Below are 23447 nucleotides of genomic sequence, written 5' to 3'. Positions count from 1 at the left end.
TCCATTTACACTCTAGACTTTATTGTCATCAGCTGGTTGAAAGGGTTAATTATGTGTGTGGTACATGGAGTCAATAAATAGTTGAGAACTGGGAGTCCAGCTATATCAGCGAGAGGAGTTCAGGATACGAGAAGGTAAAAACAGTTCAGAAAAGATAGAGCCGCTGTCCTAGGCAGACAGGCTCAGCTCTCGAAGCAGATGGAGGGCGTGAGCCAGAAAGGTTTGTGAGTCCAGAACGTATAAGCTAGTTTCAAGGAAACAGCCCAGTAAAGCCGGGTCTGGATACAGACCTAGACACGAAGTCACAGCCTTGCTGTTTCCTGGTGGGGTGGGGGGGTGACCTCTGCAAGTGCAGAGCTCTGTCAGGCTGGAAGGGGCTGGTGAAGTCTGCAGGCAGCTCATCCACCTCGCCCGTCTGCACCCTGTCTCGCTCCTCCATCCTTCCACAGCCTGACAGAATAACCCTTTCACCAAGGCAGAGAGAGCACCAAGCAGGGAATATACCCAAGCTAGGCTATTTCCCTCGCTGTCGCTTTACTGCAGCAAAGGAAGTTCACCCGTCAGGATCTGCTCCCCTACCAAAAGCACAGTAACAAGAACTCCAGGAAAACCAGAACAACTATCTGAAGTCCACAGCACTGACCTGGAAGGGAGCAGGCAGTGACACGTTTTCTGTCTGCTGAGGACAATCCTAGCTAGAGCGGAAAAGGCGAGACCGTGTAAGAGCACTAGGTTCCTGGGATACCCAGCTGCAAAAGCGATAGACAAACTTCATGTGCACCCTGCAGGCAGGGGCAAGCAACAGCACACTCCTCCCTGACCACCTCCAGCCACAGCTCCAGCAAGATGCTCCACCTCAGAGTAAAGCTAGACCTATCTATCCTAGGAGAAAGTAAGCCAAAGGGAGCAACTTGCTGGCCCCACATGGCTGGCCTTTTAGGAGCCGCACATCATGCACTCGTCTCGGTTCTCCAGCGAGCACACCATGGCAGCTTTGTTCCTCTCCTTCTCCTCCTCTTCTCTGGAGGTCTTCTCTTTCTCTTTGAGCTTCTCCTTGTTGAGGGTGAACTGGATGGGGTTGGCAGCCGGCTTCGTCCTTAAGTAGTACATGCCGGTCTTCAGGCCCTGCAAAGCAAATGCGTGAGTCGGACCTTTAAAACCTGCTGTGGCTCAAGACATCAGGATGAGGGGTGCACCGATAAAAATGTTTTTGGCTGATACCGATGGACGATTATTATCCAACCGAAATCGATCCGATATGCAGCCTGGTAGCTTGGAGAGCAGCATCTGGCTGATAAGCCCTTGGGGGGGAAGAAGCGTGGGGGCAGCTTGAGGCCCCCGCAGTGAGGGAGGGAGTGAGGCAGGGTAGGCACTGCCCAGCCAAGGCGGTGAATGCAACCCCAGGATGGGGCGCAGGGCAGAGCCATGGGCAGCTCATCCAGGGGACATGGGGGGGCTGTGAAGGGGGGACAGCTCCCCACCACTGCACACACCCCCAGGGGAGGCAAGGGAGCATGCGTCTCCCAGATGTGTGTGCAGGGCGAGGGTGGGCTATGCACTGCAAGCTCAGGGCCGGGGGCTGTGCTGACCTCTTTCTGGCAGGGTGGGGCTGGGTCGGGGCTGGGCAGGCAGTGGTGGTGCTGGGAGAGGTGGCTACGGAGTGAGCTACAGCCACCCCAAAATTTGCCGTAGCCACCACTCCCAGCACCGCAGCCACCCACCCCACTCCCGCCTGCCCCAAGCACAGCCCTGGCCCAGCAGCCCCCTGCCTCTCTATGCAGTCAGGAAGAGGCCAGCGCAGCCCCCTGCCCTTGCCCCGCGCACAAATCCAGCGAGGCACATGCTGTCCATGCTTCCTTCAGGGTTGTGCATAGCTCCCTCCTCACCCCATCAGACAAGCTACCCACAGCTCCACCCCATGCCCCACCCGGAGGTCACATTCACCACCCTGGCTGGGCAGCACCTGCCCCTGCCCAAATCCCACCCCATCATGGGGGCCTCAACCTGCACCCCCCACCTTCCCCCCAATAGACTTACCAGCTGGACACTGCTTTCCAAGCTGCCAGGCTGCATTCCTGACCACATGCATGCTGCGGCTGTGCGCATGCACATGGCATTTAATCGGTGACATTAATGGCTACACCAAAAAACGCTGATTGCCAATAATAATAATTTTCCTTCTATCGGTGCCGGTCCGATATGCGACTAATATATCGGTGCACCTCTAAACAGGATGGGGCCAAATTCTGGCTGCAGAGCACTTCCCCTACACATCCCTGCACTCTGCGCCCACCCCTCAGCACTGGAGAGGATCCACAGAAGGGAACAATGCTAGAAACACACCCAGCTTCTCCCTTCAGAAGCAGAGAGAATCTGCAAAGAAGCAGAAAGGGGTCTGTCTAAATCCAAAAAAACAAGGCGAGCCCTGCACTGACCTAGCAAAACCCATGGGTTGGCGGCTGGCAGCGTGCTCCACGTACCTGCTTCCAGCCATAAAAGTGCATGCTGGTGAGCTTGCCGTAGTTGGGCTCCGCAATGTGGATGTTGAGGGACTGGCTCTGGTCGATGAACGCTCCACGGTCGGCTGCCATCTTAAGGATGGTTTTCTGGGAGATTTCCCACACAGTTTTATAGAGCTGCTTCAAGTCCACGGGGATCTCTGGGATATTCTGAAAGGGATAGAAATGGTTAGCAGGCTACAGCCCCTGTAACACTAAGGCACCCTCACTAGAACTAGTCACACCCAACACTACCCTAGGTAACCCTTAACAACAGGCTCCCTTACCAGCTGAAACCAGACTGTTTCCTTTCTAAGGGACTTTTGAGAGAAGGCACTATTTAGCCAGGTCTCAAAGGCAAGAACCCCTGACCCAATGAGAATAAGGAGGCTGGGCTAGGCAGGACCAGCCAAGCTCGGGGCAAAATGGGAAGATTTCCATCAACCGGACTCTATAAAAGCAGGTTATGTACAGAGAAAGAGACATTTCCAACAATACTTGGGCCCTGCAGTTCCCTTCACCAGAGGAGTAGGCTCTTGCTTTATAGCCGCTCGGGGCACTGGTTTCCCCCTGCATACTCTGAGATGAGCAGAGCCCCAAGCATGCTCTGGCACTGCACAGAAGAGGAAAGTCATCTTCTACCCCTCTTATTTGGAAGTGGTGGAAACGTGTGTGTGGTGGAAGTCTCCATTGCACACTTTCACAAAAGACCCCAGCATCACCAGCCGGCGGAGGCCAGAATCCTCTCGTGTTCCTCAAGGAGAGGCTCCAAATTATCACCAAGTGACACTGCAGCTCTTCCTTCTGCAGAAAAGCTGAGAAATGCACCCCAGGGCCAAGGCTGGTCATGCTGTCCTCCCCCAATTTATGCACAGGCTGCTGGGAGATGCCTGCCTTGCTGCTCACATAACGCAAGTCCTCTGGCCTACCTGAATGGAGCCGTTGTGAGCGATGATTTGGTTTTTCATCTCCTCGTTCCAGAGGCCCCTCTCTGTCAGGTCTTTTAGCAAGTGTGGATTCACAATCTGCAAGAGAGTCCAGGTCAAAAGACTTACATGGAAGGGCAGGACTAGACCTTCAATTTGCCTGCTCTCCCAGACAGCAGGCACCACCCCCCATGCAAGAGACAGACCCACCCACGCAGTCCCTGGCTCCAGATAGTGATGGAGCCTTGACATGCTATGGAACTGGCCTGTCCTGCTCCTTGCTTGGTCATTGTCCCACCTCCTCACCATGACACATGTATGCTGATCTCATCACCCGTTGGTATGATTTGATCAACCCTGCACAGAAGTGAACCTCTCTCATGGCACTTCCACTCTTCATGCCAGCCCTGCAGCCACTAAACTGCCCCCCAAACTGGGGTGCTCTTCCTTCGTACTCCATTTAACAACCAACCCCACAGTGGTACTGATTAGTCTTCTCCCACAGAACTGGCACTCTTTGTACTTGTAATTACTACAAATTTAGCCTAGTCCAGGACAGGCACAAGTTCCCGGCTACAGCTCTGTACATACACTTCCTGGCTATGCATCTTCCGTTTTGCAGGGGAAAAGGAGATATAATACCTTCAATACCATAATGCAACACCACCAGTCTTTTTGACCAAACACCAAATCATTTACCACCCCGATCCCAGCCTTCTCACCTGAAACTCTCCTGAGAGGACTCGGCGTGTGTAGATGTTACTGGTATAGGGCTCGATGGATTCATTATTGCCCAAAATCTGAGCCGTGGAAGCAGTTGGCATTGGAGAAAGGAGGAGGCTGTTCCTAACACCATACCTGACAAAGACAGGGAAGGACAGTCAGGGGTTAGAGCCCCAGCCATACCAGAGAGAGTCACCAGGATCAGAGAGAGATTCCCCTTGGAAAGGGGCACTGAGGGCTCAAAATCAGGAGCTGAAGGAAGTCTTTTAAACCGCCACTGAGTCACCCTGAAGTCTCACCTCCCTGAGTCCTCAACTGCCTGACTCGAAACATCTCACACTGCCTAGACACAGAAACAGCTCAGCACAGACACAAGTGCTCTCTCCAGAGATGGCATAACATCAGAGAGAAATTCATCCACTTCCATTTATGCCTGTGTCCCACTTTGGAGGATGCTTCTCAGCATGGCGAAAGCTAACAATGTATTTAGAGTCAAGCACTGCGTGAAAAGATGACTTCATAGATTTCATAGACATTCGGGCTGGAAGGGACCCTGGGTGATCATCGAGTCCAGCCCCCTGCCCCAGGGGCAGGAAGTCAGCAGGGATCATAGGATCCCAACAAGATAAGCATCCAAATGTGTCTTGAAGGGGTTCAAAGTGGGTGCTTGAACCGCCTCTGGCAGCAGTCTATTCCAAACCTTGGGGGCTTGGACAGTAAAGAAGTTCTTCCTTATGTTCAGCATGAATCGGTCGTGGCCGATTTGAGTTTGTGACCATTTGACCTTGTCATCCCTTGGGGCGCTCTGGTGAACAGACATTCCCCCAGATCCTGATGTGCACCCCTGATAAACTTATAGGTGGCTACCAGATCACCCCCAAGCCTGCGCTTTTCTAGGCTAAAGAGTCCCATGGCTCTCGGCCTCTCATCATAATGTCTGTTTTCCTGACCTCTGATCATGCGCGTGGCTCTCCTCTGCAGTCTCTCAAGCTTCTCCACATCCTTTTATAATGCAGAGCCCAAAACTGGATGCAGTACTCCAGCTGCAGCCTCACCAAGGCCGAGTACAAGGGGAGAATGACGTCCCGGGATTTGCTTGAGAAGCATCTATGGATGCAAGCCAGCGTTTTGCTCGCTTTACTAGCTGCAGCATCTCATTGCAGGCTCATGTTCATCTCGTGGTCAATCATGACCCCCAAGTCCCTTTCTTCCATAGTGCTAGCCAGCATAGCACTGCCGAGCCTATAAGGATACTGCAGGTTTTTCCTCCCAAGGTGGAGAACCTTGCATTTTTCAGTGTTGAACACCATCAGATTCTCATCCTCCTGTTTCATGAGCCTGTCAAGATCTGCCTAGATCACCCTCCTGTCCTCAGGTGTGGACGCTTTACCCCCAAGTTTGGTGTCGTCGGCAAACTTGGCCAGCCCGCTTCTGACACCAATGTCCACATCACTGATGAAGATGTTAAACAGTAAGGGCCCTTGGACAGAGCCTTGAGGGACCCCACTGGTGACTGCACACCATGACCATTGACTTCCATCAACCACCACCCTCTGGGTCCTACCACAGAGCCAACTCCCCAACCAGAGGATCGTGGTGAGGTCAAGGCCGCAGTCAGCCAGTTTTGCCAAGAGGTGATCATGGGATACCAGGTCAAAGGCTTTTTTGAAGTCAAGATATATGACATCAATCTCTTCCCCCTTGTCCAGGTGATAGGTCACCTGGTCGTAAAAGGAAATAAGATTGGTCAAGCAAGACCTACCCGCAACAAACCCATGCTGGGTATCCTTCAGGATATTGCTGTCAGCTAGCCTGTTAAGGATGGCCTCTTTGATAATCTTTTCCAAGACCTTCCCCAAGATAGAGGTCAGGCTGATGGACTTGTAGTTTGCTGGATCTACTTTCCTCCCTTTCTTGAAGATAGGCATGACATTGGCCCTCTTCCAATCTTCAGGCACTTCACCAGAGCACCAGGAGCTCTCAAAGATCCATGCCAGAGGCTGAGCTATGATGCTTGCCAGCTCCTTGAGTACCCTTGGGTGTAAACCGTCAGGGCCGGCTGACTTGAAGGTGCCCAGCCTGTCAAGGTGTTCCTTCACGCGGTCAGCTTCGATGGAGGGCAAGGATTCTCCTGCACCCTTCCTCGTCATCAGTGCACATGGAAAATGATTTCCATTGTTCACTGGCTGACTAGGACTGACTGACAGACACCCTCCAAAAATGTGTAGCCTTCTGACAACCAATAAGTGCCTAGTGCAATGAGGTACTAAGTGGAAAGATTCACTGGGGACAAACCTAGATATTAAACCCCTTCCAATGGCATTTAAAAAACCAGAAAGCTTCACACTGCTTCTCTATGACATTGCTACTCACAATGCTCACAGCTTAGCTGTTAAAATCGCAGAGAATGAGGGTTGGAAGGGAGCTCAGGAGGTCGCATCATGTTCAACCCTCTGCTCAAAGCAGGACCAGCCCTGACTACATTATCCCAGCTAGGACTTTGTTTACCCAGGTCTTAAACACCTCCAAGGATGGAGATGCCACCACCCCTCTGGGGAACCTTTTCCAGTGCTTCATCACCCTCCTTGTGAGAAAGTTTTTCCTAATATCCAACCTAAACCTCCCCTGCTATAACTGGAGCCCATTGCTCCGTCTGTCATCTGCCACCACGGAGAACAGTCCAGCTCCATCCTCTCTGGAAAAACTCTGCAGGGAGTTGATGGCTGCTGTTCTTGCTGAATAATCAGTCCAGTGAACCCTGTCTCCACTCCTGCACTCAGCCTAAGCAACTTCCACTGGGTGTGTTACCACATATCCAGAAACGTAAGTAACTGAAACTTGAACAATTCAGCTGGTGACCCAGCATCAGCATCCAGGTCACTTTGCTGCTTCTGGCTCTGCATGGCAAGCAAGAGTAAAAGACAGCAAAAATGAGTCATTAAAGCACACATCTGTGGAGTTGGCTACATTTTTACACAGCCATTTTCCTAAAGGAGGGCACACTTCTTAGCGTTTGTCTCTGGCACTATCAGATGTAGAATCAGAGAAGTGGGGCTGGAAGGGACCTCCGGAGGCCATCCAGTCCCTCCCCCTGCCTGAAGCAGGATCAGCCCTATCCAAACCATTCCAGACAAACCATAAACTAACCTTTTTATAAAATTACTGTCAGCCTAGATACAGCACCTGAACCTGCCACAGGTGGAGCTGAGGAATGACAGCAGCCAATGTCCTGCTTCTATAAAATGTTAATATTTGCTCAAGATCCCAGGTATGGGGCCACGGACCCCACAACAGAGGAAGGCAAGCCACCCCCTCAGTCCATACCAATCTGACCATGGGGTAAAATTCCTTCCTGGCCCCAAATCTGGTGGTCGGTCTGACCTCGAGTGGAGCATCAACCAACAGAGCAATGTCCCCTAGGGTTAGGGGCACTTGACTCACTTGGCAATCTTCTCCTTCAGGGAATTCCAGTCCCACAGGTCAGTAGGGATGACGTTCCACATGTCGTACTGTAGGATCTGAAGAACAGAGACACGACCCCATTCAGACTAAGGCTTATTTAGGGAAAAATCATCCTTTCCTTTGTCCTTCGGAGGCCTCATTGCAAACAAGTGAACACAAAGTGATGCTTTTGCTTCACCACTGGTCACCCGCAGGCAGCTCAGTGTTTCATCAGTTCTGTGAAGGCCAGCACACCCACTCCCAAATGAGGGACACTGGGCATGGACTTCTGACATACAGGCTCAGAGGGCCCAGTACAGCTTACATAAAAGCACCTTAACTTTAAGATCTTGCACACTTTGCCTCCCAGTCCAAACACCCAGCCCCAGAGTTATCAAGCAAGCAGATAAAAATATCTGACCACTGCCAGGAAGTGACCCCTGCCCAGCCAGAAGTAATGACAGGCAACCTTGAACTCATGCTGTCTGCCCTTGAACTCAGTCCTGTTTATGTTTGGCAACAGCAGAGCTGTAAAAAGAGCCAGATTGCTGGAAGAAACGAGCAAACTTTGTGAAGCTAGCAGCGTTAGCTTGTCTTCGCTGCTCCCAGACCAGAGGCAGTCACTGTCAGGGCCCTGACACCCGTGCTGCTCTGGAGGGCAGATACCTGGCCCTGGTACTCACTCCTTTGCTGACGGGACAGCCCTCGTACGTCTCATATGGCCCTTGCTCTTTGGCGAGCTCACAGCTGGCCTCCAAAGCGCCGTAGTAAATGGTCTCAAAGATCTGCTGGTTCAGGAGCTGGGCCTCAGGACTCTCAAAGGGGTATCTCATCAGGATGAAGGCGTCTGCCAGGCCTTGCACACCGATGCCGATGGGGCGGTGGTGCATATTGGAGCGCTCAGCCTGCGTGGCATTTGGATGGGAAGGAAAGGGAATCAGTCACTGGAGCAAAGAGGACCCTAAGAACACCGGCACCCCAGCCTCATGACATGCAGCCCCCCAACCTTCACCTTCCTCACTGGTCCAACCAGGCAGAGCAGCTCCTCTTTCATCCTCCACCCCTTTGCTTCCTGTCACCTGCTCTTACAGAGGGCCTGGAAGGCAAGCTCAAGGGCCAAGGTTTTCAAAAGCAGCAGGTGATTTTGCAAAAACGCTTTGCATTCATCTCACAGGTGCAGGTTTTGAGAAGGCAGGTGCTCAGCACTTCCTCTAAGTCAGGCCCTTCTGAAGAAGTCTGAAGACAGGCACTCAAAATCATCATTCACCTTTGAAAGCTTTGGCCTTTTGCCTTCAAAACTCTGCCCCTTGGACACAACCTCCTTCAACCTCACCCTCAAGGAGGGAGGCCCACAGGCTCTCCACTAGCTCCCCGCCATCCTCCTTCCTCTCTAAGCTACACCCATCTCTACCTCCCACTTTCCTGAACTTTTCTATGATGCTGAAAGAAAGAGCTTCAGCAAAAAAGCAAATCACAACACCAAAGGCCTAATTTCTAAGTCCAATTCCTTCAGGCCTTTCCAACACAGTCCTGCCTTGCTCTCTGCCCTGCTGAATGTCGCATGCACAGAACGGGACTCTACAGCAGCCGCCACTGAAACCTGCTTCAAAAATCCCTTCAGAGCTCAGACTGGCAATGGTCCGGGACATTATGCAAGTCTGCTACTGAGTTAGGCCACAGGCCTCCTGGAGGATGGTACATACAGGGGTTTTGCTGATGATTGTGTCTGCAGAAACCAACAGCCAGATTCAAACCTCTACCTAGTTTTATAGCACTCGTGGTTGGAGGAATTCTGCTTCAGCCTTACCCTAGACAACTTAACTCAGCAGCTCCTTTGCTCCCAGACTCCCAACACACCCCGGCAGCTCCCCTGGCCTCCCAGTACTCCCCGCATACCTCTGGCACAGGGTAGTAGTTAATGTCGATGATTTTGTTCAAGTTCCGGACGATGACTTTAGTGACCTCGGCCAGCTTCTTGAAGTCATAGGTGTGCTCTGGGGTGACGTACATGTTCAGGGCTATGGAGGCCAAGTTACAAACTGCAACCTGCAACAGCAAGGATAGAGATAGCCAGTGTTGGCAAGAGCAAAATATGCAGCCAGTTCAGCTCCCAGAGCACGTTCACTGCCCTAAGGAGACGGGACAGAGAGGTAAAACGTGCAGGACTGTGCGGGCCACAAGGATGAGAGCATGTTCATCTCATCCAAGCTAACCTAAGTTGTCAGGAGAAGACAAAGGTATCCAGGGATGGAGAATGCCACGATGAAGCACAGCCCTGATTCTTCTAGTCTCCAACAGGGATCAGAAGCAGGTGTCTGACTCTGACCGAGACTGACTTCGGCAGGACACAAGGAAAACCTGACCCCAGTACTGCTGGGACACAGTTATATGGTCTGCCTTTCCTGCTTCATTTGTTTGCATCATCCCCTTTTCTAGCCCACGCTTGTCTTCCCTAGGGGCTGCAGTACACACATACAGACTTATGAATCAGCTACCAGAGGCATCCTCCATGGCTTGGACAGCAGAGGCTCATGCTTTTTAGAGCTAGATACTACCAAACAGGATCCCCTGCGACTAATTACACACCCAGGGGAATCACGTTGCACTATCAATAGCCAAAACCGGCTCATTACTTCACTCCTCCCCTCCCCTTTGTGGGACCCTGTTCCAGCAGGGTACAAAGCAGGACGCCTATAGCACAGAAAGCACTTTTGGCTATAACACAGCCTACTTCAGCCCCATGCTTTTTTCTCCAGGACTCGGGTGTTGATATCTGCTGCCTGTTGACTTTAAAGCAAACAGGATGCATAGAAATGACTGAAGTGTTGATGTGAGCCCTACCCTTCCTTACAGGGACCCCTCACAGGTAGGTGCAAACAAAGCAGGGCACTTCCCCACTGAGCTGGCAGGGGTTTGCTAGAGATGTTGTTGTTTGCACCAGACTCTTGAATGGAGAAGATAAGCAAAGCTTCCCAAAGTCAATGAGCTGTGAAAGTACCTTAGCCACCTGCCCTGAAGTCCCCTGTCTAAGACTGCCAAAGAAAGCCAACAAGCAGAACCCATGATGCCCAGCCTCACCTGGCTCAGAGGAAGATTTATGTTCTGAACATCCATGCCAGGCACAAGCACAGGTTCCTATACACATCTCCAGTGAGCCCCAGGCCCCACCCACCTCATCTTTGCTGGTGTACTCCACTATTTCCGTGCACAGGTTGCTGCACTTGATGGTGCCCAGGTTTTGCTGGTTGCTCTTCCGGTTACAAGAGTCCTTATACAGCATGTAAGGGGTACCGGTCTCAGTCTGGGACTCAATGATGGCGTACCAGAGCTGCTGGGCTTTCACCACCCTGCGCATGCGGTTCTCCTTCTCATACCTGCAATACAAAGTAAGCGCACCTTGCTAAGTGCTCGCGTTCCCTGGCTTAGCTTCTTTCTCTAACCTAGTCAAATGTTTGCATGATGGTCAGATCTCTCTTGCTTACAATGCAAGCCAAATTTGAAGAGGAGAGTCAGGCTCTTCAGTGTTAGGATACTGGGCCCACCCCCGCCCTGCTGGACCCAGGAAGCTGTTCAGTACATCCTTAGTGGTCCACAGACAAGTATGAAACCACTGAGACATCCATCTGCTTGTGTATAGTAGGCTGAGATCAGCACTCGTACAGAATTTCACAAGCTGGGGCAAACCACGAGCAGACATCACCTCTCTCTATCTGCACTAAATGCCTGGAAAGTGATCAGACTCTAAGTGACATGACATGGGACTGGGTTTCTGAGGTTTGGCCCCCAGGTACCAGACAGCAATGGTAACTTGATAAAGGGGAGGTGTAAGGACCACCAGTGCCCACAGATCTGCCCACCCTGCATACCTCTCATACAGTTTCTCAAACTCCTCTCCCCAGACCTCGTCCAAGCCAGGGCACTCGTTGGGACACATCAGAGACCAATCCTGTGGAGAGAAGGAAAAACACACACATCCCCTGAGGCTTGCCATCTCCACCAAGAGAAATAAGTCAGCCAATGTGGGGTATCTCCCCTGGGTGCTCCCTGCCCCACCAGGGGATACAGAAGGGTGAACAGACTGTTTTTCTCATCCTGGAAATTATGGCGCTATCAGATGAAAGGAGAAAAGAGTTATTGCAAATAAGAAAGATTTAATAAGAAATTAGTCATGTGAGTTTAGACATCAGCTTACATTAATATAAAAGCTGAATATTCAGTCCTGAATGACTGCTGACGCCTCCAAATGCAACTTGCATTGGAGCATGTGCATGCCATACCGAGGGGAAGTGTCTACTGGAAAAGTCCAACAGGTTCAATCCATTTAGCCTGGAATATTGTTATCATTTCATTAACAGACCATGCTGCACCAACCCAGCCCTTACCTGGTTGGTCTCGACCCGTTTCATGAAGAGATCAGGAATCCAGAGGGCAAAGAAGAGGTCCCTAGCTCGCTGCTCCTCCTTCCCGGTGTTCTTCTTCAAATCGAGAAACTCAAAGATGTCCAAGTGCCACGGCTCCAGGTAAATGGCAAAGGCCCCCGGTCTCTGCCAGACACAACACAGCCAAGGTCAGAACAGAATGGGCATGCAAGCCCAGGGGAATGCCATCAATGGCTGCACTGCTTGTGTAACACAAGTACCAACTGTGCACTATTAGACCAGGCACCACTTGAGAGACAGTGATGTGAAGTAGCATCTCTCCTCGTAACCCCAAACTGGTACAGCATGGAGGGTCATGTCTGTTTTCCATTTGAGGGACCAAGCTGTCTGGAGCCAACAACTTGGCTTTGAAATCGATATAACAGATTCAAGGGGCTACCAAAAAACCAGAGGGAGAGGCTGCTATAAAATAAGTATCCCTGTAAGACCAAAAGATTTGCATCCTTTTGAAAGGCAGTAAAACCATATTTATTTTGTTCCTGAAGTTTCTAAGAACAGGTTAGACAAAAGCTTGTCTGGGGTAGTTTAGACAGGGATGATTCTGTCTTGAGCAGGAGGCTGGACCTAATGCGACTTCCTCAGGATCCTGCCAGCCCTTTTTTCTAAGATTAGCACCATGGAGTTTGTGATGAAAGGAGGAAAGAAAAATACTCATGAGAGGGGAACAAGATACTGGTTTTTAGCACACATCGCCTACAATCATCCTTCCAGTTCATCCATGCTAATAGTCCATCTTTAACCAACCACAGCTGGTTTATTCAGATCTAAGTTCTGGTTTCCCTCCTCAGCTTGCTCCCTTATGGGAAAGCAACGTACCTTGTTACCTCCTTGATCCACATAGCGGGCAGTGTTGTTGTAGACTCTCAGCATTGGGACCAGCCCATTGGAATTCCCATTGGTCTGCAAAGACATGGGACAGTCATCAGCTCTGGAAGCCAGCAAAAGAGGCTGCTCTGAGGTGCTGCCAAGAAGGCACAGTGCAAACATTTCAGTTTCATAGCTGATAGGGCCGGAAGGGACCTGAGCAGATCATCAAGTCCGACCCCCTGCCATGGCAGGAAAGAGTACTGGGGTCAAACGACCCTGGTGAGGTGTTCATCCAGGCTCCTCTTAAAAACCCCCAGGGTAGGAGCCAGCACCACTTCGCTTGGAAGTTGGTTCCAGCTCCTAGCCGCCCTGACAGTGAAGTAGTGCTTCCTGATATCTAACCTAAATCTACCCTCTGCCAGCTTGTAACCGTTATTTCTTGTCATTCCTGGTAGTGCTTGGGGGAACAGGGACTCCCTCATTGCCTGTTGGTCCCCCTCTGACTAGTTTGTAAATGGCCACTAGATCCCCTCTCAGCCTTCTCTTGTGGAGGCTGAACAGGTTCAGGTCCCGTAACCTCTCCTCGTAGGGCCTGCCCTGCTGCCCCCTGATCATGCAGGTGGCCTCCTCTGGACCCTCTCCATGCTGTCCACATCCCTCCTGAAGTGCGGTGCCCAGAACTGGACGCAGTACTCCAACCGTGGCCTGACCAGTGCCGTATAGAGGGGGAGGATCACCTCCTTGGACCTGCTTGTGATGCATCTGTGGATGCACGACAAGGTGTGGTTGGCCTTCCTGACCGCATCCCCACACTGTCAGCCCATGTTCATTTTGGCATCAATAATGATGCCAAGATCCTTTTCTGCCTCTGCACTGGTGAGAAGGGAGTTTCCAGCCTGTAGGTCTGATGCTGGTTCTTCCTCCCCAGGTGCAGCACCTTGCACTTGTCAGTGTTGAAACCCATCCTGTTCTCATTCACCCACCCCTGTAACCTGTCTAGGTCCAATTGCAGCCTATTCCTCCCTTCTAGCGTGCCCACTTCCCCCCACATCTTAGTGCTGTCTGCGAATTTGAACAGGGTGCTTTTTACACCCCTATCCAAGTTGCTGATGAAGATGTTGAACAGCGCGGGCCCCAGGACCGAGCCCTGCGGAACCCCACTGCCCACATCCCTCCTGGCCGAAAATGGCGTTTAACTCAATGACATCACCTGCTTACCACAGACAGCTTTCCTTTGGCCAGTTTTTCATGTTTTATGTACAGTATGCAATTGCCAATGGCTGTCAGCTAACAAGGGCTCTAGTTAGCATTCTGCTTATTATAATCCACATTTTGCTTGTGCTGCACTAGAGGTTTGGCCTTCAAAGCACTTTGCAGAATTATCAAGTCTCTTTCAGGAGATCCTATTGCACAGGTTCAAATGGGTAAGAACATGTTTCCTAATAAAATGAAACTAGGAAACACAGCATAAGAAAGGGCAGCATAACACGGGGAAGTCTCCGTTTCTGAGTCCTGAAGCATCTACTCTGAGCTGTTAATTTGGGAAGGAAGACACCAGAATTATCAGATCACATACTAGAGAATGCTCTAGCCTTTCTTTTTGAAAGTATATCTATTTGGAACGAAAACCATAGGAAAGGTGACCATCTGGTTTCGTAACATAAAGAGGAGGTGAGTGGCTGGGTTAGACCCTTTAATTCTTGTGCTACTTTGCCCTGGAAGCGCCAGTCTCGATTTGGCGATTTAGTTTAAGTGGAGAAATTTCCCAGGATAGGAAGGCTGACTTTGGCAGGACATGCCAGCTGCAACACTTACCCCCGCAATGTAGCTGCCAGTGGCGCGGATGCAGCTCACCGCCAGGCCAATTCCCCCTGCAGACTTGGAAATCAGCGCACAGTGCTTCAAGGTGTCATAGATTCCCTCAATACTGTCGTCCTTCATGCACAGCAGAAAACAGCTGAATGGAGACACCAGAAGATTAAAACACAGACTGAATAAGGCCCTATGCAGCAGACAGACACTTTGCAATCTTTAATATTTCAATGACTGGGTAAGTGACGCAAAGAACACTATGCAACTTGCACAGTAAAACAAAGCCCACATTTCAGGGAAGTTACACACTTCCAATAGGGTAACTATTTTTTTCCTTAAAGTAAAGCTGATTTTTTTTTTACCTGCACTCCTCATCACTTGGATTATTAAAGCAAGACATTTTTTAAAATCACACCTATTTCTCATCACGTATGTTTGTGACTTTAGTGTCATAGCTTGGACAATGGATAGCTAATAGCCAGAATGAATTTCATTTTTGGTTCAGGTCAGTTTCACTTTCAGGCTCTCATACACTGCAAAAATATGAGCGTGTAAACCACGGTTCCTCTGGAATTAAGGGAATGAATTGCAAAAACATGTCTATTAGTCTTAGGCTTTGACAGCAGCTGGCTTTTTTAAAAGGCTACATTTGGAACCCAATTAGACTAGACAGCATGCTTTGAAAAATTCTTTACTGCACAAGTTACATATTAATTACGCACTGACGAAATGCAGCTGCCCATATTAAAAGCGATGACAGAATACCTCACTTGAGTAGAACACGCTTCCCTGCACACCTATTTCTCACTCTTCAGAATACTTTATAAGACAGGGATGTCAAAGAGAGAGCCCATGAGCTGGATATGGCCTGCGGAGCCCTATCATTTGGCCCACACAGCTCCAAAAGGGGCCGGAAATTTGGACACAAGGCCTGCTGCTCAGTTCTGGTATACAAAGCACCACTGGGGTCACACGTTGGCAGAAGGGTGAGCAATAGCTGTGTTAACCTTTGCGACTCCTTGATGTTGCTCGCTTTGCTGCTGTCGCTACTTGCCCAGCAACCAGGTCAGTCCAGATCCAGCTCAAAGGGCTAATGGTATTTGACATCCCTAGTATAAAGCAAGCTGGACACCCTGAGGTACCTGGAGAGCTGAGGCCGGTTGGTGCCCGCGTTGAATAAAGTGGGAGAGGCGTGGGTAAACCACTTTTCAGACAAGAGATTGTAGGTTTCAATTGAGGCATCAATGTCGTTTTTGTGGATGCCCACAGAGACCCTCATTAGCATGTGCTGGGGACGCTCTGCAACTAGAAAGTAGAAGGGGAGAAGAAAAAAAAAAGAGATAGAACAGTGTGTCATTTAAAGCCACCTGGACAGGCATGGGTTATGCCAAAGAAGTAAGTGACTTACACTACCAAGGCAAGGTTCTTTGAGTAGATGCAATATCTTTTATTAGACCAACTGAGTAGTTGGAAAAAGTTCTTGGCAAGCTGAATCACTAGCTGTAGGTTTACAAGTTTTTTGTAATCTATATTAAATTTGTCAGACTCCAAGGCTAGGCACTTTCTAGATTCTACATATAATAATAAACTTCTCACCACCTTGATGCCAATGGAATTTGCAGCATAAGATGGTGCGGTAGCCATGTCAATTTAAAAATTCCCACACATCAAGTGGCGAGTCGCTATCAGCCTGCTAGAACAGTGCCTTGTGTGCCCTAAGATCTCAAGTATGGCATGGCAACGGGGCCCAAATGCTGCATCAGTGAAGTGTCCCTCGCTGAAACCCCACGGACATTATTTAAAACAAAACAAACCAAACTCAAGTGGTTTTAGCAGCTGGTAACAGTGCTGCATTCTTAGTGCAGTTGCAAGTATCCTTACAGCTATGAAAAAAGCGATTCTAACTGATTTTACCAACAGGTGCTCAGGAAGGATATGTGCATGCGCAAAGCAAGGAGGGAAAGGCAAAGCTTTATAATGCTGACAAGGTAACTATAAGGGTGCTGTGTGGGTGCTGCCTTTGAAGGCCAACGTACAGCTGAGTATTCAGCAAGCAGCAAGGACATGGCCTGACCCCATTTCACCACCTGCTCTGATCCCACTCTCCACAGAGGGGAGATTGGAACCACAGCCAGTTCTTACCTTTTGAATTGATTTTCAGCAGATAGGAGCGCTCGAGAGTCTTTATAAAAAAGAAACGAAAAAGAAAAATCCTTCAGTAACCAATAGTTTAGGTCCCCATTTAAAAACCTGACTGATTAAAACTCATGTTCTGGGACCAACCAAACACCTGCAGCTCAGCCTTCCTGCCCCCAGACTTCAACACCTGCTAACGCCTACTCTGCTCTTCCGTCTTTTACCCGATTCAAACCCAAGCATAGGAGGTACTTTAAGTGCAAGTCAGCAAGATGCCTGCCTAGAGGAGTCTCTCCAGCTGAATGCATGTAAAGGAATGACTGAACGGTGAGCTTTATTGCCTAATTTCAGCCCAGTTTTGCTAGGGGGAAAGAGTGCTTGGTTCTCCGCTCCACCCCTCCAGGTGGTTTTTCCAATCCCGTCATTACATTTGTCACAGGAGTGCTAGCAGTTGGCCAATGTTGGGCACTGTCTGAACATGTACAATGCAATGGTGGCACAAATCATGTTCATTCTATAATGAGGAGTGGGGGAAAAGGCAAGTTCATCAGCTGGAAATAATATAAAATTGGGCCACTCTTAGAAGTGTTTTAGAGAGGTACTTGTCAAAACAGCTGAAGACAAGGCAGAGCTGGGGTGGGATCCTCTCAGCAGCAGCATGGAAAAAGGCACCAGTGAGTGATAAGGCAGGCAGAGGAGGCTGTGCTGAGCAATGGAGAATGCTAAGAACTGATCTATTTGGGTTTTGGTTATTTTTTTTAGCATTAACATGGCAGCAGATGGCTGTGGACAGCTTTGCACAAGATCCTACTGACCATGTCTTACTACACATGGCAGCCAGGAGCCAAAGGGGCTGCAGCCCTAAACTGGGATCAACTACAGTCACCCCAGCCAAGAGAACTGAATTTCGTCATCAAGAACAACCGCATTTTTCCTGTTATAGGAGAGAAGCCATTTGGCAAGTAGGCTCTGGAGTCATCACAAATAGATGCTCAGGCGTGCAACTGTCGTCAGCCTGCTGCTCGGTTACATGCTCCCCACTAAAACCCCTTCCCCCACATTCCCTCACAGTAGCTTCAGGTTATGCTGGGCCTGTCTCCTGTTGCCAGGTAATTCAAAAAGAAGTGGCTGATTCACATGCAAGTGCAGCGCTGCGGAACAGAAGCAGGACAGAGGGCAGCACGCACAAAGAAATGCTGCAAAGCTGAGTTACTGCCCAGAGCTCCATTTGACAGCTGCCCACAGCACAGGATAGCAACCATACTCTTGGGTGTACTATGGCAGAAGGCTTGCTCCCTCCTGAAATGGTTCTGCTGTCAATCCCTTCTGTCCCCATGCTAACCAATCATATACTCGAAGGACTGAGGGGGGGCACCATATTGACTGCATTGAGACTGTAATGCACAACCAGGAAAAGGGCACAACTCATTCACTTTGGCTACTGCCTTATACAGGACGTTGTCTCTACCACAGTCCCACTGTCTCATCTATCCCAGGGCTGAGTTTCTGAAGTGATGGTTCTGCGGGGTCTTACTCTTCGGTGGTTACATGGCTTGAAAATAAACAACGGCGTAGATTCACTCTTGTAAGAAACCTGCTCTTTACCTTAAAGCCAAAGTAGTTGTAGGAGAAATCTCTGTCGTAGATGATAGCAGAGTTCAGGCGCTGAGGAAGAGAGAGTATGGAGACAGATTAATCATTTAATCAGGAGATCATCTGTACCGCTCATCATGCCTGCAGTCTCACATTACTGATACCACAGTGCTCTCATTGTTCAGTGCCCCTGATTTTTCTGCTTCTGGCCTCATAACTGAACAGATATAGGCACCAGGCAGAAAAAAAATTTAGAGAAGTCATTCTTAGCATAAAATCTCAATTTCTTTTGCCAGGCATTAATAACATTTCTCTAAAGACAAACTACTACCTTCTGGCCCATCTCATCCATACACCTACATTCCAGTTAGAGCTCAAGCTGGATACTAGGAAATGCAGGGGGTGGGAGAACTGCACCCTAATTCTGGTTTCATGGAGTTGGTTAGAGCTGTGCCAGAAGATAGAGACCAAACACCATCTCTTTCCTTGAAAGTTTGTTGTATGAAAAGATGGAATCTTATTTTATTAAGTTAAAAAGCCATTTTCTGTCCAACTAATTGTAGATCCCACATGCCCCAATCCCAGAGTGATGAGAGCCATACCAAAACCACAACAGATATCCTGCTTATAGCAACACTGGAAGCATCCTTCAAGGGCAGCTCTGAAGTGGCCTCCCCTACAAACCCTTCAAAATACAGCAGTCATCATCTATGTTAATTTCCATCAGCATAAAGGGATTTTTGTTCCAGAAATCAACCCAGTTTATTTTGTTTTAAGCCTTTTAAACTAGTTTACTGATTCTTCAGATCTTTAAATTCAATGAAGTGCAACATACATCTTTGTTGGCCAAGACTATGTCTAGCGTTTCCTTGGAGATCATTGGGGAGTGCTTGCCATTGTGAGGGTTTATATAGTTGTATAGATCGTCCATCACATCTGCAATGGAAATACAAACAGACGGTCAAAATAAAGCCAAAAATATGTACAGTCTAAAACTAATTACAGGTATTTAATATACAAGAAGCAATGGTCTCAAGTTACAGCAAGGGAAGTTTAGGTTAGATATTAGGAAAAAATCTTCTCACTGGGAGAGTGGTGAAGCACTGGTTACCCAGAGAGGTGGTGGAGCCTCCATCCTTGGAGGTTTTGAAGACCCGGGTAGACAAAGCCTTGTCTGGGATGATGTTGTTGGGGCTGATCCTGCTTTGAGCAGGAGGGCTGCACTAGATGTGACCTCCTGAGGTCCCTTCCAATCCTCATGGATTTTCTATGATTCTATTTAGCAATCCCCCACCCCCTCCATAAATGCATGCACACCATCTAACAGACATCAACCTGGTTATTGTCCTCTCTGTCTAGTGGCAAGAATATCCAGTACTCAGAAGCTGCTGGTCCCAAAATAATTTACTTTTAAAAAAGAACCTCTAGACAAACAAAGTATCCAGTAGTAGTTAGATAGCTCCCCGCTTATCTCAGCCATTATCAGAAAGCACCAGACTACAAGTAATATAAATGATTTAAATGTATTTTCTTCTCACCCTTATTTATTTTTGAAAGTGAGGGAAAAAGCCAAGGAAAGTGAAGGCATTCTGATTTTAACACAGAAATGCTTGAATATAATCTTTTCAAAGCAACCCTGCTAACAAGCCAAGTGCTCTTGACTCCAAGGCATGCGCATCTCAGAAGCTGTGTCCTGCAGCTCCATGGTGCGTCAGGATCTTGGTTTTATGGCTAGAAGAGGAGGAGGTCTGGCCATCCCAGGCCCAAATCACTTTAAGGAATGGTTTGCCATATTTACACTCCCAACCCGTTTCTGACTCCCTCCTCATGAACAGAGCACAGGCTGTTTCGAAGCACTCTCAAACATGCACTCACCACTAAACACTTTCTTGGTTTCTTTGTGCAAGTTGGAGACTGCGATCCTTGCTGCCAGGATGGCATAGTCGGGGTGTTTGGTAGTCAGGGTCGCAGCCGTCTCCGCAGCCAGTGTATCCAGCTCTACTGTGGTAACACCGCTGTAAAGACCTTGGATCACTTTCATGGTGATCTGAGCCTGGGGAAATCAGAAATGTGGAGGTTAACAACAGAAATAAAAACATCTTTAGAGTTTAGACACACAAACATCTTTAGAGTGTTTTCTTCCAAGGCAGCTGGTGGTGGATACTATCCAAGACCAGCATCCTAGATAGAGGGTATTAAGTACAATATTTAAAGCTGCAACCCTTTCTCTGAATGCTGGAATCTGTAGGGGGAAAGAGGCAGGGGACAGATCAGTCTGGAAAGAATCAGCCTAAATACCCTTTCCCTTAGCGTCCACTCTTAGTCACGGTGAGACACAGGATAGTGAGCTAGGTGGACCCTGTGGTCTGACCCAGTATGGCACTATGTATGTTCTTATGAGACAGGATTCAGAATCAGGTCGAATACGAGTGTGATCTAGTGCAAGAATTGTCCTCTGCAGGTTTGAAATGCTCACTTGCCCTGGGTAGGACAGGCTGGCATTTTCAAACCCTGAATTAGACTGCAAGTTCTTTGAGGCACAGGTATTCTTCTGCTGTAGTTTGTCCCAAACCCAACCTAACAGGACCATGGTTCAGGACAAAGAACTTCAGAGCTACCTCAGAATAAAAAAGTCACGGAAAATTAATTTCAGTATTATTAATAGTCATATGGACACCAGGCCAGAAGTCCGGAGACTTCGACTCCCAATTCCCAGCTTTGCCAACAAGTTGCTGCACGACTGCAATCAAGTCAGCTCACCTCTGCACACAGCTGTTTCCTGGGCTGTATGTACAAAGGAGTCAATGAGGCTCTGTCCTCTTTGCAAAGCTTTGTTCAATAAAGCTGAAGAACATTATCCCCTCACTGCTACTACAGCACCGCTACTATGATGGTGCTTTACAGATGCACATAAAGACAAGACCTTTATGGCCCAAAAAGACTCTGATCTGGGGCCTCTAATTCTGCAATTTGCTCCACGTGGGAGGGCTCGCACGGTCCCACAGATCTCACAGGTACAGGGCAGAGCACTTTGCCGAATCAGGTCAGTGTCTTTTCAGTGTCAAACTGCTCAGAACAGAGCACATATCTTAATAAGAGGGTGGTTCAGTTCGGGGGGAAAAAAAGGGTATACCTTTTACTTTAATAACAGAATTCAAGGGCTTCTCTTCCACATATTCACGGAGGCAAATGCGGCAGGAGTTTAAAAACACATTTTTAAAGGTTAAAGCACTCGTTACACCATTTTAACAAACGGAAATAAGACATTTGAAATGGAGTAGCAGGGAACTTGTTTTTCTGCTTTTTAGCACCAGAAACTTCAAGCCGCATCTGAGGGACCCACGAGAAGGAATTTATAGCAGGGAAACATAGATGTATCCTCTCAGACTTTGTACCTATGGAGGAGAACAAGCCAAAACGCAAACATGTGGAAGGATTGGGCTACGAAAGGAAAGAAAGGACAAGGTGGTTGCCTTAACCAGGTGACATCTGTCACTGGTACCCTCGGGGTGGCATTTTCTGGACCCCTATTTCCATTAGAATAGTTGGTCCTAAATGTTTTCAGACCCCTCAGAAAAGGGCAGCTCTTCATTTTCCTTTGTCGTTTTTGACTACAGACAAAAAACAAGGGCGATTCTCCTGTTGCAAAGAGCTCAGCAAGCCCACAACAGGGCGGGATGTTTTTCACGCTACGGATTCCTGTTTGAAATCTCCCGGGTGATTTTGGGAGTCGTGTCTGCCGTGCTAACCCAGCGTGTCACGGCCCAGCGTCCTGGTTGAGGATCAGCGCTCTAGAGACGAACAGTTAGATGTGGCGGACAGGCACGAGGCACCGCGACAAGATCCCCCAAATCTGGCACAGCACCGCGGTCGCTTATAAGGTGCTTTCCACCCATTTCCATGCAGGCTAACCGAGGCAAAGCCAGGGGGCAAATTTCTAACAGCAAATTATTGTCTATAACAACCGCGGGAGGGAGGGATGGAGGGAGGGGTACGACCAGCAGACTCACAGGATCGACGAAGTCGGCGTTGAGCCCGTAGCAGAGCTTCTGGATGCGGGACGTGATCTTGTCGAACATGACGCGCTCGTGGCGTCCATCTGCGCGGCGCCGGGGAAGAGACAGACACGCGCCCAGACGGGCGCTAGCACACGCTGCTCCGAATGCAGCACGGCGTGACACCCCCCCACCCCAGTGCCCCCCACCCCATCAACTACCTGGAACCAGTCCAATGCCCTGGCACCCCACAACTCCCCCCCCCACCCCAGACACTGCCCCCCACCCCCATCAACCCCCCAAGACACCCCCAGACCCCATCAGGACAGCACCCCAACCCCCATCAGCCCCCCAAGACACCCCCAGACCCCATCAGGACAGCCCCCCACCCCCATCAGCCCCCCAAGACACCCCCAGACCCCATCAGGACAACCCCCCACCCCCATCAGCCCCCCAAGACACCCCCAGACCCCATCAGGACAGCCCCCCACCCCCATCAGCCCCCCAAGACACCCCCAGACCCCATCAGGACAGCCCCCCACCCCCATCAGCCCCCCAAGACACCCCCAGACCCCATCAGGACAGCACCCCCACCCCCATCAGCCCCCCAAGACACCCCCAACCCCCTGTTAAGCCCCCAGGACAACCCCCGTTAACCCCCTGGGATACCCCTCCCCCCAGACCCCATCAGGACACCCACCCCAACCCCCATGAACCCCCCACAACCCCCGTTAACCCCCTGGGATACCCCCCACCCCATTCACCCCCAGCCCCCCAGGGACCCGGGCTGCCCCACTCGCCCCCCCCCCCCCCCAGGGTCTAGCGGGGGGGGGAGGGGGCGCACCTCGCTTGATGACGTGCATGGCGGCGTCTCAGGCCGGGCCGGGTGCGCGGGTCTGAGCGGTTCCCGCTCCCGCCAAGCCGCGCTGACCCCGCCCCGCCGCCGTAGCGCGCCTCGCCCCGCCCCTTCCCTGACGCGGCCGCCGCCATCTTGGAAGCGGGCAGCGCCCCCCCCTCCCCGTCCCCATTGCCCTATCAATACTCTCTCGCACGGCCCCGCCCCGGGGGCAGCCCGGC

At 50.0% G+C, this 23447-nt stretch overlaps 1 protein-coding gene across 1 annotated transcript; it reads right to left on the bottom strand.

The window, feature by feature from the left end:
• RRM1 (ribonucleotide reductase catalytic subunit M1) lies at nucleotides 1-23324 on the bottom strand. The gene is made up of 19 exons (XM_059723458.1): nucleotides 23215-23324; nucleotides 22386-22474; nucleotides 20251-20428; nucleotides 19211-19311; nucleotides 18388-18447; nucleotides 16789-16828; nucleotides 15789-15951; nucleotides 14650-14791; nucleotides 12844-12927; nucleotides 11971-12132; nucleotides 11455-11534; nucleotides 10761-10962; nucleotides 9485-9634; nucleotides 8272-8493; nucleotides 7589-7665; nucleotides 4147-4282; nucleotides 3428-3523; nucleotides 2481-2669; nucleotides 1-1125 (listed from the first exon to the last, which is right to left on the bottom strand). The coding sequence occupies exons 1-19, from the start codon at nucleotides 23231-23233 to the stop codon at nucleotides 937-939; spliced, it is 2379 nt and encodes a 792-aa protein (XP_059579441.1). The 5' UTR covers nucleotides 23234-23324; the 3' UTR covers nucleotides 1-936.
• Nucleotides 23325-23447: the final 123 nt, after the last annotated feature.

Source organism: Alligator mississippiensis, chromosome 1 (assembly GCF_030867095.1).
Source record: "Alligator mississippiensis isolate rAllMis1 chromosome 1, rAllMis1, whole genome shotgun sequence".
Taxonomy (NCBI): Eukaryota; Metazoa; Chordata; order Crocodylia; family Alligatoridae; genus Alligator; species Alligator mississippiensis.
Note: the sequence above shows the minus strand (reverse complement) of the source record. Positions and strands in the feature narration are given on the sequence as shown.